The following is a 14,818-nucleotide window of genomic DNA, read 5'->3' as shown; positions in this document are numbered from 1 at the left end:
CACACAAGGCAGTGACAGTCTGTCTGCACAAGTTCTGTATTCATGTCATCTGTTTGCAAGATGAGATCTTACTGTGCAGTGCAATAGCCATCTTCAAAATACCGTATGTTACTTATAAAGCTCTAATGGTGGAGAGCTATGCTAAGAAAATACAAAGGGATAACATGGATTAATCCAACAAAATTTTTGTGAAGTCCAACAGCTTGTTATGTGGCATGCTGAACATAACGTGGGAAAGAGTGAATTGGAAAGTGAAGGTTAAATCTAGGAAGCTCTATCAAGATTGCTCTGTAGAAACAGTGTTGGTAATTTTAATTTTAACTGTGTCAAAATACAGGCCTGCTTACCTTTCCCATTAGCTATGCCCTTATTTCTCACCAAAAATTAAAAAAAAAAAAAAAAATCAATCAGAAACCTGCCTCTTGCATTAATACATTTTATAAATGGATTTCTGGATTTCACCTGGAAGTACTCAGCTCTGCTCCAGCACATCCTTTGCAATTGATTCTATTTTACATAGGCATTTAGCCTGTTTTTTCTGCCCTACTCCAGAAGTATCAGTGAAAGCCCTGGAGACAGCCTTGCAGCCCCTTGGAGCACCCAAGGACGGGCCCGACCCTGTGGGGACCCGGGGACGGGCAGAGAACGGGGCGTGGGCCCGGCCCCTCCTGTACATTTTCAGCTTTCCGACTAAATAACTTACAGTTATTTTTTTATTTTTTTAAATATTTTAATTTCAAGGACGCCTCCCCCCCCCCCCCCCCCCCCCAGCCCTGAGGAGAAACAAGGCTTTCGGCGCCGCTTGGGCCCGCCCGGCTTCCGTCCCAGCTGAGCCCTCCCCGTCGCCCCGCCGCCTCCCCCTTTCCCTTCCCTTCCCCTCCCCTCCGCTCCGGTGCCCGCCCTCGGCCGTGGCGCAGCCGGGCGCGGTTCCCGTGAGAGCCGCGAGCGGGGTCAGCGCCGCCCTGGGCGTGTGCGGGAGCGCGGTGTAGCCCGCTGAGGCGGCGGGGAGGGGGGGAGAAGCGAGCACCATGGAGGAGGCGGCTCCGAGCCTCCGCCGCACTCGGTAGAGCCGCCGCCCAGCCCCGCCGGAGCCATGGACAAAGCCGACAAGGTGCGGGCCGACGGGCGCCGGCGGACACCGCGGTGAGGGCGGGCGGCCGCCCCGCGGCCCTTGTGTCCTCTCACGGCACCCCGCGGAGGGGCAGGGCGCGGCCCGGCGGGGCGGGGGGGGGGGGACGCGTGCGGGGCCTGACGCGGCCTGCGGGGTTTGGGAGTACCGGGAGGTGTTCGGGGGGCTGCCTCCGGGCCCTCCTCGGCCGCGGGAGCGGTTTCAGCCGGGGCTGTTGGAGGCTCCGAGCGGGAGTCCGGCTCCTGGGAGAGGCTCGGGGGGCTGTGAGGCTGTCCCTGTGTTCCCGCAGGGCCGAGGGGCTCCGCTCCAGGATTCTTCCGCCCCCCGCCCTGTTGCTACTGACAGGCTTTGCTTCGTGTTCGTGGGGTGGTCACGGTCGGTGGGGTGTGACTTAAAGCTCTGTGCTCACTGCAAGAGTCCTGGGTGGGTTTCTTGAGAACTTGGCGACGCGTGAGGCTTGTCGCCTGTTGGAGTAATGTAAACATAAGGGTTTGGGTGAAGTTTTCAGGGTTAGAGCCGCTGCTGATAGGTCGTGGCCGTTCAGCTGAGTGGGGAGATTTGGGTTTAGGTCACTAATTCTAGAAACCACTGTTTTCTTTTTCTGTAATAGGTAACTTGCTGTTCTCCAAGTAATCAGCCTGCATTATTCTTAGCACCCTTCAAATTATAGGTATGAAGAAGCTTTAGCTGGGACTTAAGAGATCATGTGATTTGTTTACATCTGTGCAATAAAATCTTTCACGGGCAGGAGGCACTTCTAAAAGGTGGATCTGAAGTGAATGTTGCTCTCCATAACAACGTGACTTTATTTTTAAGCTTCTGATTGAGCAAAATGTTTTCAAAACTCATACACGGAATTCAGAAATTCCTTCCTTGCAGCTTGAGATCTTGGCATGTCCAGGGGTTCTCATAGGAGAGTCAATCAATAAAATAGTACAAGCTCCTGTAGATGGTAACAATGCATTCTGTAAAGATGTATTGCTTTTTATTTTGTACATATGTCTAAAGAAGTTAGTGAACAGTGCAGTTTACTACCTTATGGCTCCCACTGTCTATTTAATTTAGAGAAATTGATCTCACTCTGTAAAAATTTACATTAGCTTACTGAATTTGCCTGTTGTACTCTTTAAAATCTTGTATCTTTCTCCTTCAGTTCATCTGTAACTAGGACTGTGGCACCCTTGTGAAATATTTATTCCCTGTTGCTTGAGCTCTTCATTACCAGAGGCTCATGCCACTACCAAACCAGTCTCTTTTTGTTTGTTGGAAATAGCTCAGAAAAGCTGATAATCTCTGAGTTACTCATAACGTAATGTGTTTAATCTGTCTGTATGATTATCTTAACTGTGTAATATTTCAACTCGGAGGTGCAGTTAAGCTCTCTGAAGCAGGAACAGTCTTCTTGCTTATTCTGTTTGCAGCATATCTCATCCTGTTGGTTCCTCATCTGCTAGTAAGGCTTCTAGGCAGACAAATTAATAGCTGATGAGTTTCTAAAATTATTAAATTATCTTGTTGCTTTTGTCTTCTCATTATGCAGTAACATCTTGATTAGGAGATTCCAAAGTGCTTTGGGTTTGAACCTTTTGTGCAGTGAGATCAAATGTAATCTCCTTTATCTGTGCAAGTGTTTGGTAAAGTTGCATCAGTTCTGGGTGCTTTTCCACGTTTTCTTTGATTTGGTCTGCTTTGGGCACATGTATTGCATGACATCTGATAAATGAATCTTCAAGCATGTAGATGTATGATAACAGTACTTAATTTTCTTTTTCCCTTTTCCCCAGATTACTCAGTCAGCCACAATAGGGTAATTGTCCCTGCAGATAGGAATAACTACTGTGGAACTAGAACACAAGCAAGTAGGATATTGTGCTATGTTAAAGTATGGTATTTCAAGGGTAGAGGGGGGAATGCAAATGCTTTTGGTGGAGGATATATTTGAACAGAGTTTTGTCATGCACCAAGAACGTCTGGGCACCCAGATGAGGAAAAAGGTGTCGCTTGCACGTCACTCCTCAGGTTTCTGTTACCTGAATTCTGGTGTGACTTCGCTTGTTATGGTATTCCCAGTGATCTTTTTGGCGCATAACAAAGAGGAAAATATAATAAAGCTGTTTGTAATGTACCCTCCTATAAAATAATTATTTTTTAACCGAAACTTCTTCCATTGAGAAGCCTAAGGCTTTCAGTGGTTGTGAAGTATTGTCTTTCCCTACAAAAGAGAAGATTCAGCATGTGACCTTTGTCACTCCTTCTGTTGAAGCTGATTGTGGTAGAAATCTAAAGAGAATCAACTTCCCCTCTCAAGGGCACTGATGTGTTTTGATTTTCCAAGTGTTAGACACGTCTATCCCTATGATTAAGGTATTTGATTCTATTAGTGCAGTTGAGAAATTAGGTGAAGTTGTGAAATCGATGACCTGTGTTCTGTATTACTGTTGCTTAAATACTGCCTGTTCTGCTTGCCTCTACTCTATTTGACCGTTCAACAGCTGGCTTGATAAAACGCTTGCTATAGATCTAGGTGCTCCTTATCCTAATTAATTTTCTTCCATGTTTCTTGCATGGCAGAATTTTCAACTGTCAGCAGACTGAAAAAGGTCAGTTTTTCTGGGTTCTATGTTTTGCATCTTACTTTCTCTTGAACCCTGCAAGAGCAGAAGAATTTGAGTTTTGTTTATGGTTTATATTTTATTATAGAATGTGTTCTTCAGTCCATCTAAAATGTTATTGATATGACATGTGAAGGTCTTCTAAGCCTTCTGATCACAGATTTTATTTATCATTGACTAGTGTATGATGAGGAAGCAGACATATGTGATTGGTTTGTACTAACACCTTTAGTATATAGACTACAAAGCAGTCGTACTTGAGAAGTTTACATGCCCTGTTAAGTGCTGTAAACTAGATAAGTGGAGAGGATCCTGTCCGTAGCTTTTTATCTTTTGGACAAGCTTTGTAACTAAATACTGCGGTTTAGTTTTCCTTTTTTTTTTTTTTTTTTTTTTTTTTTTTAATATTCTGGTCTTGAATGTTAAAAAGCCAGCCAACTTGTCATGTTGTGCCACTTGTTTACGTTCAGCATATGCAGAAAAATTTCAGTACTTTAAAAATTTTAACATTAACTTACATGCTTCTGAGTAGGGTTTCCTTTTTGCAAAAGGAAAAAGAATTGTGTACGGGAGCTAAGGGAAAGGCTAACTTCCTAGCCTGTTTGCTCTAAGTGTTGAATTAGAATTATTATGTTTAATCTAAATAGGATAGGCTTAAATTTTGTGCTTTGTTAAATGGCCTACTGCTGGCGTTTCCAGTTGGACTGCATATTTACCATTCCTGAAGTATTTGCCACTTAGAAGCAACTAATTATAGAAACAATGGCTTCCATGTTTGTAAAGTTTATCTTCAACAGATGAAATGTGACCTGTCTTACTACTAAAATGACTATTGCATTTTGAAATCCAAAATTCAGAATCAGGATTTTTTTTTAAGGAAAAAGATACTTGAGCTATGTTTGTGTATCACATCTGTGATGAGACTTCTTGTTTCCAGACTTCGAGGCAGCAAAGCAGCTGATTTCATTACAGCCCTCTGAAATGCAGCATCTGTGCCTATTTTCTCCCCCTGTAAATGGTGAGATAGATACCCAAGTGTTCTCTTCTAAGACAGCAAGCTGAAAGAGATCCCTTTTAATGGAAAGTGCTGAATGGCATTAAGCTACAATGAACAAAAACTTTTCTAAGATTAAACATACAGTACTACAACTATAGGACAAAGTTTACCAGTCTGTTCCTGCTTGTGTCATCTTCTGTCTTTGCAGCTGTTGATGACTACAGTAGCTTTTATATAGGAAACAAAGGATCTCTTCAGTGTATATGCTGTCTTGAAAGAGTTGTAATTGTTGGACTGAAATATGTAATGAGATGGTTTCAATTTGTGAAATGTTTTGCACTAGGGGTATCTACAAAAGCAACTCGTGTATAAATCTTGGTTTCATTTGAAGGGTTCTGCTTGTGTTAATGGGCAACTGATTGAAAATCTGGTGTTTCATCATGGCTTAAATTTATATTTAGGATTGAGTTTGGTTATCAAAGGTCAATTTCAATAAAGCTTTGTTCAGCTTTATGATGTGAAGGGTTGAATAAACATGAAAAAGTTACACGCCAGAATAAAATTAGACTTGGTCTTGCAATGTTTGCTTTTAGATTGCCCAGTCAAAAACATACTTTTTTGTTATATGTCAGTGATGTCAGCAGCAAAATGTTGATTTTTAGCGTGTGCAGGGTGATGTAAATGTCTATGTTGTGAGAGCAATCATAGCATAAATTACTATTGCAAGTGTTCTGTTGTTTTTACCAGAAGTGTAGGTGCCTTCCTCCAGTTTTCTGGCATTTGGTCTAGGTCTTTCTTTTCAATTCCTTTTGTTTGCATATGGTTATAAATCAGCTACGTGATCAATCCTGCTGTGTTGTGTTCATCTGCACTTGTCACTCCTGTCATACTGTCTGGCTGTACTTTTGGGGGAGTTGTTTTTTATCCACATGCTTTGATTTGTGCACTGCATTTTGTTTCCGAAGCAAATAGTCACTTAATAAAGGGATCTCATCTTCTCATCTAGAGTATACTGAAGTTGTAGTTGGTTATGTTTTCTACTGAGTCTCAAATATGTCAACATTGTATTTAAAAATAAAACAAAAAGCAACGATGAACTGTTTTATTTCAGTATCTAGTGAAAGAAGCACAGGAGATGACCATGTAAGCAAAATACAAAGGCTCAGTCTGAGATATTTTTGCTTGTCCAGTACAATAAGTAGTTAGCAACATCCTTACCTTTTAACTGATTGTTTATTTTTTTTTTTTTCACTCTCTTCTTACACTATTAAGGAGAAGATAATTTCAGTTGTTCCCCAACATATTGGGAAACAGGTGACCTAAAATGCCTCTTATTAAAACGTTACTTTGCTCTCTGTCTTTCCCAGTCCTTCCTCCCAGCCAGGAATATCACAGACCCCCCAAAAATCCTGCTTAGATAATTTTGGGCCAATTACCTAACTTAGCTATTTTGTTTCCTTTGCCTGTCAACTGAAACCACCAGCCCTTTGTGAAATGTACTGAAATGTCTGGATAATAACATTGGAGAGTTAATTCTACTTTTATTGTGGTTTGGTTAGCAGTCTGACCTGCCTCAATAAATCTGTTTCCACTTTCTGCTTTAGGTTTAATGAACTTTAGTGTCCTATTATGTACACATATTTCATGTAAAAAGGTACTTCAGTAGTATTTTACCAGTCTCTCTGGAATACTTAAGGAAGTAATACGTTGAAGTTTAGTGTATTACTATCTAAGCAAAGTTGTCTTTTTAACCCTGAAGCGAAAATAGAGCTTTGTTGTTTGACAAGATGTATCAATCATTCAGGGGATTGCATGTATTATGCTTGCAGAATGGTTTTTGAAACACCAGCATTAAGGTTAAGTTTTCAGTTTCTCTTTTGGTGAGTTAGCATTCAAAGTGTGTACAGAACAGAATGTAAAACTTAAAAAATAAAGTAAGATTTACCCTGAATTCTTTCGCTGAAGCAAACATCTTTTGAATGAACATTTAAAAACTAAAATGAAAAAAGTCTACCTCTACAGATTCGATTGCAAAAGAAAGCAGAGTTTATGCTATAATACATGTAAAAGACTTCTGAAGTGTTGCTTTGATTATTTTTAATAACAGACACTGTCAAAGTGCTGCAGGCAAAAAAAGGCATTAATTTTCAAATGCACTCATACCTGTTTATGATTACAGGATATTTTCTATCTTTATCTTACTACTATAAATAAGTTAAATATATGACGAGTTGTACAGAAAATGGTAATTAAATATATCAGGCAATTGCTCTGTCACAGCAGTAGTTAATCATTACCTGCATAAGAGGCAGGGCAATAGGAGAAGAACCACTGACATTGTCCTTCTACTTTGGATATCTCTGAGTTGTATGAAACTACCAAAATTAAGCACAATAATTTTAATGAAATTTTGCTAAATTTAAGAATTTATGAAATATATGACTGTTTTTTATTTAAAGAAAAAAAAAAAATGAGGAGAGAATCCTGTTTTTACTAGAAAGGTTTAAAGAGATCCAATACATTTTATCCAAAATACTTAGAGGGAAAACCAAGGTCACTTTTCTTGGTTTTGCAAAAGCAGTTGGGATAACACATTATCTTGAAAATGTTACTACTAGAATAATCAAGGATTTTACATTCTCAGCATTGTTTAAAATCCCTTAAAAAGGGGGGTGAGGGGGTGGGAAGAAGAAGGAAAAAGTTACCTTAACAGGAAAGGGTTTATCTTTCCCAAATGGCAAGAAATACTTCTGCTGTGGCAGGTTTGCTGATGGGAGTCATTCAACTCCTGCTTTGATCAGTTATCATGTACTTAAAAAAAAAAAAAAAAAAAAAAAAAAAAAAAAAAAAAAAAAAAGTGAAAGAATATTCCTTCATAAGAGTAATAATGATGATATAATACAATAGTACAAATTATTGTGATAAGACTAAGACAGTTCTGCAAGTGAATCACCATTAAGAAATGTGTGCATGTATGTGTGTCTGTGTTTGGTTGTATTTCCACATCAGTCTTCCAAAGTAATATAGGGAAAGAGCAGAGAGACTAGAAAGCCCTTCAAAATAGGGAATCTTGTACCACCTGAATCACAAGTATATTTTGACTGTTTTCCTAGTCAGTTCTTGAGTGGTTTGTAATTGGTGTCTTGGCTAAAGTTGGGTTGACGTACTGCTGGAAGCTGGTGAGCAGCAGATTAGGCATACTTTTTTGGAAGTTTTCAGTGCTTCATAAGAATGCTATATTTGTAAAGAGCTCATCCCCATTATGCTGTTGAGTCTTCTGTGGGTGAGACAGCCTTAGCTTGGTGCTCTAACATGTTTGCCATCTGGGTTTGTAGGCCAGTCCACAACTGAATCAATTCTTCTGCAAGTAATTCTGTCTGGAATTCTTTCTGTATCATGGACAAAATCTCTTTTCAGAGAGGGAATTGAGCATAGGTATTCGTTGGTTATGATGTGATCGCTGTATGAAAGCATTTGATAATTAAAAAAAGCTTTTGTTGCTGTGGAGCTGTGTTGGATCAGATGCCTTGGAATTTGGCAGGTGGGTACTTGAGTCACAGGGGAGCTCTACCATATGCCTGAGGTCAGAGAGCACAGCACTGCTGCGCCCTGGAGCTACCCAGTGGCTCTTTGAGGAAGTGAGATGATGTTTACAGGGAACAGTAGCTAATGGTGAAATTTGAGCCAATACTACAGAAAATCTCATGGAAGGATTATGAATTAGTGTCGTAGTTTAACCCGGCCGGCAGCTAAACACTACACAGCTGTTCGCTCACCCTCCCCCCTCCCTCTCTGGGACAGGGGAGAGAAATGAAAAGTGAAGCCCGTGAGTTGAGATAAAGACAGTTTAGTAAGACAGGAAAATAATAATAACAAAATAATAATACAATGATGATAATAGTACTACTACTACTAATGTGTACAAACAAGTGATGCACAATGCAATTGCTCACCACCCGCTGACCGATGCCCAGCCTAACCCCGAGCAGTCCGGCCCCCCTCTCCTGGCTAGCCACCCCTATATATTGTTTAGCATGACGTAAGATGCTATGGAATACCCCTTTGGCTAGTTTGGGTCACCTGTCCTGGGTCTGTCCCCTCCCAGCTCTTGCTGCACCCCCAGCCTGCCTGTTGGCAGGACAGAGCAAGAAGCTGAGATGTCCTTGGCTCAGTATAAGCACTGCTCTGCAACAATTAAAACATTGGGGTGTTATCAGCACTATTCTCATCCTAAGCCAAAACATAGCATTCTACCAGCTACTAGGAAGAAAATTAACTCTGTTCTAACTGAAACCAGGACAATTAGCAAATTTGACAATGGAAGGATAAAATTAAAAACAGCTGATTTTTCTAATAAAAGATTTACACTTGGAGGAATAGTTTGGTTCTGTTTGTGCAAGTCATTAGAATAGCTCTTAGAGACTCTGCAGTTAGTTTGAGTGTCATGTATGGAGTGTAACAGAATGAATTTAGTGAGCAAAATTTTTGGCCTTACTTTCAAGATTGGCAGGGAATTCAGATCCAGTTTGATAGAGGCAGAGAAAATATTTCTATATTATAAAAACATTGCATTGATCATTGGCAGTTATGATGACTTAATAGTGAGTATATTTCTCAGGAGCTTTTACAGTCTCAACTGTGTTTTTTTCTCTCTTAAGAGTATGTGACAATGAAGTAATTAAATAACTGTTGTTTTTTAACTCATTTGTTTGGTGGATTACAGTGTAACTCGTAGAATATCCGGAGTTGGAAGGGACTCATAAGGATCATCAAGTCCAATTCCTGGCACCGCACAGGTCTGCCCAAAATTTAGACCATGTGACTAAGTGCACAGTCCAATCGCTTCTTAAATTCAGACAGGCTTGGTGCAGTGACTACTTCACTGGGGAGCCTGTTCCAGTGTGTGATCACCCTCTCGGTGAAGAACCTCTTCCTGATGTCCAGCCTAAACCTCCCCTGCCTCAGCTTGACACCATTCCCTCGGGTCCTATCACTGGTGATTAAGGAGAATAGGTCACCTGCCTCTCCACTCCCCCTTGCGAGGGGAAGTTGTAGACCGCGATGAGGTTCCCCCCTCAGCCTCCTCCAGGCTGAACAGGCCCAGTGCCCTCAGCCACTCCTCATGTGTCTTCGCCTCTAAGCCCTTCACTATCTTTGTCACCCTCCTCTGGACACTCTCCAACAGTTCAATGTCCTTCTTGTACTGTGGTGCCCAGAACTGCACACAGTCCTCAAGGTGAGGCCACACCAGTGCAGAGTAGAGCAGGACAGTCACCTCCCTCAACCGACAAGCAATGCCGTGCTTGATGCACCCCAGGATCCAGTTGGCCCTCCTGGCTGCCAGGGCACACTGCTGGCTCATATTCAACTTGCTGCCAACCACAACCCCCAGATCCCTCTCTGTGGGGCTGTTCTCCAGCGTCTCATCGCCCAGTCTGTATGTATAGCCAGGGTTGCCCCGTCCCTGGTGCAGGACCTGGCACTTGCTTTTGTTAAACTTCATATGGCTGGTGATCACCCAGTTTTCTAATCTGTCCAGATATCTCTGCAAGGCCTGTCCACCCTCATCCGTGTCCACAACTCCTCCAAGTTTGGTGTCATCAGCAAATTTGCTCAGAACACCTTCTAGTCCTCCATCCAAATCATTTATAAAGACATTGAAGAGGACTGGCCCTAAAATGGAGCCTTGAGGGACCCCACTAGTGACCATCTGCCAGCCAGATGTGGCCCCATTAACCACAACCCTTTGAGCCCTGCCCATCAGCCAATTGCTCACCCATTGCATGATGTTTTTGTTAAGTTGTATGCTGGACATTTTGTCTAGTAGGATCCTATGGGAAACCGTGTCAAAAGCCTTGCTGAAGTCCAAAAAGATCACATCAGCTGGTTTCCCTTGGTCGACTGCTCTTAGTCATTTGGATGATGATGATGATTCTGCCTTTTGCTGGTTAATTAAACTTCATTGTATTTAAGTGTATCAGACTAACTAAATGAAGAACCAGTAATCTGCACAAGTGTGTCTTGACCTCACTGTTGCTCAAATAAATTTAACTCCTAGTTTAAGCTAGGATTTTTTCTTGTTCAGTCTATTACATTAAATGTGCCTATTCATCAAGGAAAAAAAGTAGTTTCCTACTGACTTAGGATAACTGTATTTTCTAAACGTTTTGGACTTTCCCCTTCCAACTTCCACCCACTTCCTCACCCAATGCTGATAAAGAAATACCCGATCTGCTCATGTGCTATGTTTCCAAAAATAAATGGAGGGAGGGTATAATAAGTGTTTAGTTTCAGATTCTGGACAGTTAGGTTGAAATGTTTGTGTATGGGCTGGGGGCTTGACACAGAGCAAAGATGTGGACTGAGAGGTGTGGCAGACATGACTACTTGTCATGATGTTTTCAGAACTCACATTATTTAACTGATTTTGCTCGCTTGGATGTTGTGGAGGAAGTGGCAAGGATGTAAAACTGTCCACAGCAAACCTTCAAGCTTCTCCTTTTGTAAAATAAGACCACGACCTCCTACAGGTTATACATTGCCTTTGGAATTGTTTCCTGGATAAATGGAAAGAAACATTTCTGGACTCCTTGCCTGTTTTAGAAAGAATCTACTGAGAAGCAAGCATATTGAAGCTGAAATGTTTGAACAAAAAGATCCTTTTTGGCTAATTGTAACATATATCAGAGCATGGAATTTCAGGGTATTTGGGATCTGCATTTGTCTCAGACTAAGGCTTTGGCTGGCTGAACAGAGCATTGTTCAATGCGGAAGCATAAATCTAGCTAATCTATTACAAACAAAGATGAAAACAGTGGGTAAAAAGCCATAAACTTTTGAGGCTACCTTTGGGGCTGATCTTTTCCTTTGAAAGCACAATTTAGAATTTACTTCTAAGCAGTCTTTAATTCCCTCTTCGTGGCAAAAAGTAATCATTTTTAACACTTGTTCAGATGGTGTATCACAAAAGAAAACCCCACACATGTTCCATCTATTTTAGCAGTAAACTTATGGTGGCTGAAAAACCTGTTCTATAATTGCCTAGAAACATGGCCAGTTTTGTAGTGTAGACCAGGCATTACTACTTATTCCATATGTTGGTTTCAATTATGCAAGCCTACATGACCGTGCTCCACCTACAGTGCTAAGTCTGTTTCTGTGTTGAGACTAGTATTTCCTCTGCAAGATCTGAACTTCAGCCCCTTTCTAAATTAGTCGGTGTTTGTACAGCACTATGTAAAGTTAACATAAACATTAGGTGTTGGTGATCTGTGTTACAGCCTGTGTTGACTGGAAGGATCCAACAAATGCTTGCCAACTGTTTTCCGTGTCTTTCAGTTTACTGCAGAAGGCTTGTAGCCTTGTCGTCCATTTGCCTGCTGTTTGTGATGGTTGCCATACAACTTCATGAATCTAAGTTTTCCGAACAATTTATACGTTTCTGTACTTAATGAAGTCATTGTTTCTTTTTCTCTTTCTAAAGAATGTCAAGCTGTCAGCTGAAGTAGAACCATTTATTCCTCAAAAGAAGGGTCCAGAAACACTAATGATCCCAATGGCACTTCCTAATGACAGTGGAGGAATTAATGGTGTGGAACCAACTCCTATCCCCAGCTATCTGATTACTTGCTATCCATTTGTACAGGAAAATCAATCCAATAGGTAATACATGATTGTGGTCTTCATGGAAGATAATCTCTCATGAAATGAGTTTGAAAGTTTGAGTTTGTAAATGCCTGTCTTCATGTGTGCTTGTTGAGGCCTGCATTTCAAAGGAATTTTGAACAAGGGTGAGTTGGCAACTTCTTGGTGTACTCAAGTACTCAGCCCTGAGTAAGCTGATGAACTTCACTCTTACATCTCTCTGCTGGCTTACCTTGTTTAAACTTATGTCTCTAAAGTTATATATGCTTTTTGAGATGTCAAAACAATTAAATTTGTAGTAGGTCCAAAGTACTTGTTAAGGGAAATGCCTATGCTTAATTTCTAAATTTAATATAAGAAATTAAGTTTACAAAGATGACAAGATAAAACTCTTTATTTTGCTCTTGAATGTAATTTGAGCTGGTGAACATAATTTAATTGGAATTTCTAAGAAGTCTTAGTAAATTTAAGTTCAGTTACTGTAAGCTAATAGCCTATGAAATGTTTTTTTTAAGGGGGTGGTGTTTGCTTGTTCTGAATTTTCTTGAGGGAAAAACGTAATGAGCAATCTTTTTTTCTTTCCTTTTGATTATTATTTTTTTTTTTTTTTTTTACAGACAGTTTCCATTATACAACAGTGACATCAGATGGCAGCAACCCAACCCAAATCCTGCAGGACCATACCTTGCTTATCCTATAATATCTGCACAACCACCTGTTTCTACAGAATACACATACTATCAGTTGATGCCAGCACCATGTGCTCAGGTCATGGGTTTCTATCATCCTTTCCCTACTCCCTATTCTGCACCCTTTCAAACAGCAAATGCTGTAAATGCAGTTACTACAGAATGCACAGAGCGTCCCAACCCATCGGGCCAGGTCTTTCCATTATCCAGTCAGCGGAGCAGAAGCAGTAACAGGGGACCCATCATACAAAAAGTAAGCATGATGCTGTCCCTTTGTTAACAGGATAAATAGAATTGTAGAAAGAAAGTGTCTTTGCACGGAAGCATGCTTCTCATTTGAGTAAGAACAGGTATGGCCTATATAAATGGAAGAAAAGGTGGGCAGAAAAGGTGTTATTTAGAGAGACATTTAACTCTGTATACAGAGACAATTTTGTGGTTAAAATACGTGATGAGCTTATAAAATCTGTAAGTGTAATATGGGAAATTCCCGCTGCCTCTCTGCTGGTTTGGTCTGAGTTTAGAATTACTTCCTTAGAGAATAAAATATCCTCAGACTTTGTTTACTGTAATGAGGTGGAAGCGTCAAAAAAGTTTGTGCAGAAAATGTTCTTACAAGTACTTTATGAATATTTCCCTTAATCTTGTCTTCAGATATGTGGCTTCTGTAAAGAGCATTAGAACTTTCAATTTGTTTCTTTAGTTTGATTATAACTATGAAATCAAATCATATGACTTATGAGTATGTATGGCTAATCTTTTAAAACAGCAACAGCAGCTACAGATGCACATAAGAAATAAACGTCCCCCAGTGAAAAATGTAGCCACTCAAAAGGAGACTAGTTCATCAGGTCCTGAGAATAGATCAAAGATTGTTTTGTTGGTTGATGCATCACAGCAAACAGGTAATTTCTTGTTATTTTCTGGGTGTACTAAATAACTAGAACTATATCTCACTTGTTGTCTGTCCTAAAAGAAGGTGGACCAGTTTCAGAGGTAGCTTCTGAGAGTGATTTTTGCAGATCAGTAAGATAATGAAGAAAAGGTGCTGGTGTTTGCAGAGACCTATTTAATGTGTCAGATTATAATGTTGCAATGATTGTGTGCTTCTGCAGAGATCTTGCCAATGTCAAAAAAGAACTCTTCCCTTGTTGAGGGAGTTGTCTAGATCGAACTAATAATCATCTTTTTTTTTTAAAAAAAAAAAAAAAAAGAAAAAAGAAAATCAGTGCTATTGTTAATTTTATTAAAGGGAAATGGTCGTGTGCAAAGACACTGGCTTGTTTCTTTTTTTTTATCATGTATGTTTTTTTCATGTTTCATAATTAATTATTTATGCAGGAATTGTTATCTTTTGTCTTGCAGACTTTCCTTCGGATATAGCTAATAAGTCACTTTCTGAAAGCACCTCTACCATGCTTTGGAAATCAAAAGGCAGACGCAGAAGAGCTTCTCACCCTGCTGCAGAGTCATCTAGTGAACAAGGTGCAAGTGAAGCAGACATTGACAGCGATAGTGGATATTGTAGTCCTAAGCATGGCAATAACCAGGTTGCAGCCATGACTTCAAGGAATACAGATTCTTGTGCAGTGAATGTATGTAAACATAACTGAATAATTTAACTGTATTTGTATCCTGCAGATTAGAAAAGAAAACATCTAAAATGTTTTTTCCTTTTCAGGTTGTAGAACCATCAGTAAATACAAGTAAGTATTTTCCTAGTGAGCTATATCATATTTTGCTGGGC

The 14,818-nt window shown here is 40.3% G+C and overlaps 1 protein-coding gene across 4 annotated transcripts in view; it reads left to right on the top strand.

Annotated features, from left to right (window-relative positions):
- Positions 1-875: 875 nt before the first annotated feature.
- The window catches only part of SECISBP2L (SECIS binding protein 2 like), a 29,331-nt gene continuing 15,388 nt past the window's right edge, over positions 876-14,818 (top strand). Inside the window, exons 1-6 of one of the 4 annotated variants that reach the window (XM_082769509.1) lie at positions 876-1,111; positions 12,222-12,400; positions 13,000-13,324; positions 13,841-13,976; positions 14,437-14,666; positions 14,753-14,777. In XM_082769509.1, coding sequence (XP_082625635.1) covers positions 1,094-1,111; positions 12,222-12,400; positions 13,000-13,324; positions 13,841-13,976; positions 14,437-14,666; positions 14,753-14,777 — 913 coding nt within the window. In that variant the 5' untranslated portion in view covers positions 876-1,093. Of the gene's footprint in view, positions 1,144-12,221; positions 12,529-12,999; positions 13,325-13,840; positions 13,977-14,436; positions 14,667-14,752; positions 14,778-14,818 lie in introns of those variants that run through there. The other 3 variants (XM_082769511.1, XM_082769510.1, XM_082769512.1) reach the window with 3 other exon arrangements.

This window comes from Aythya marila (assembly GCF_965140915.1).
Source record: "Aythya marila genome assembly, chromosome: 11".
Lineage (NCBI taxonomy): Eukaryota > Metazoa > Chordata > Aves > Anseriformes > Anatidae > Aythya > Aythya marila.
This window is presented reverse-complemented; position numbering and strand designations above follow the sequence as displayed.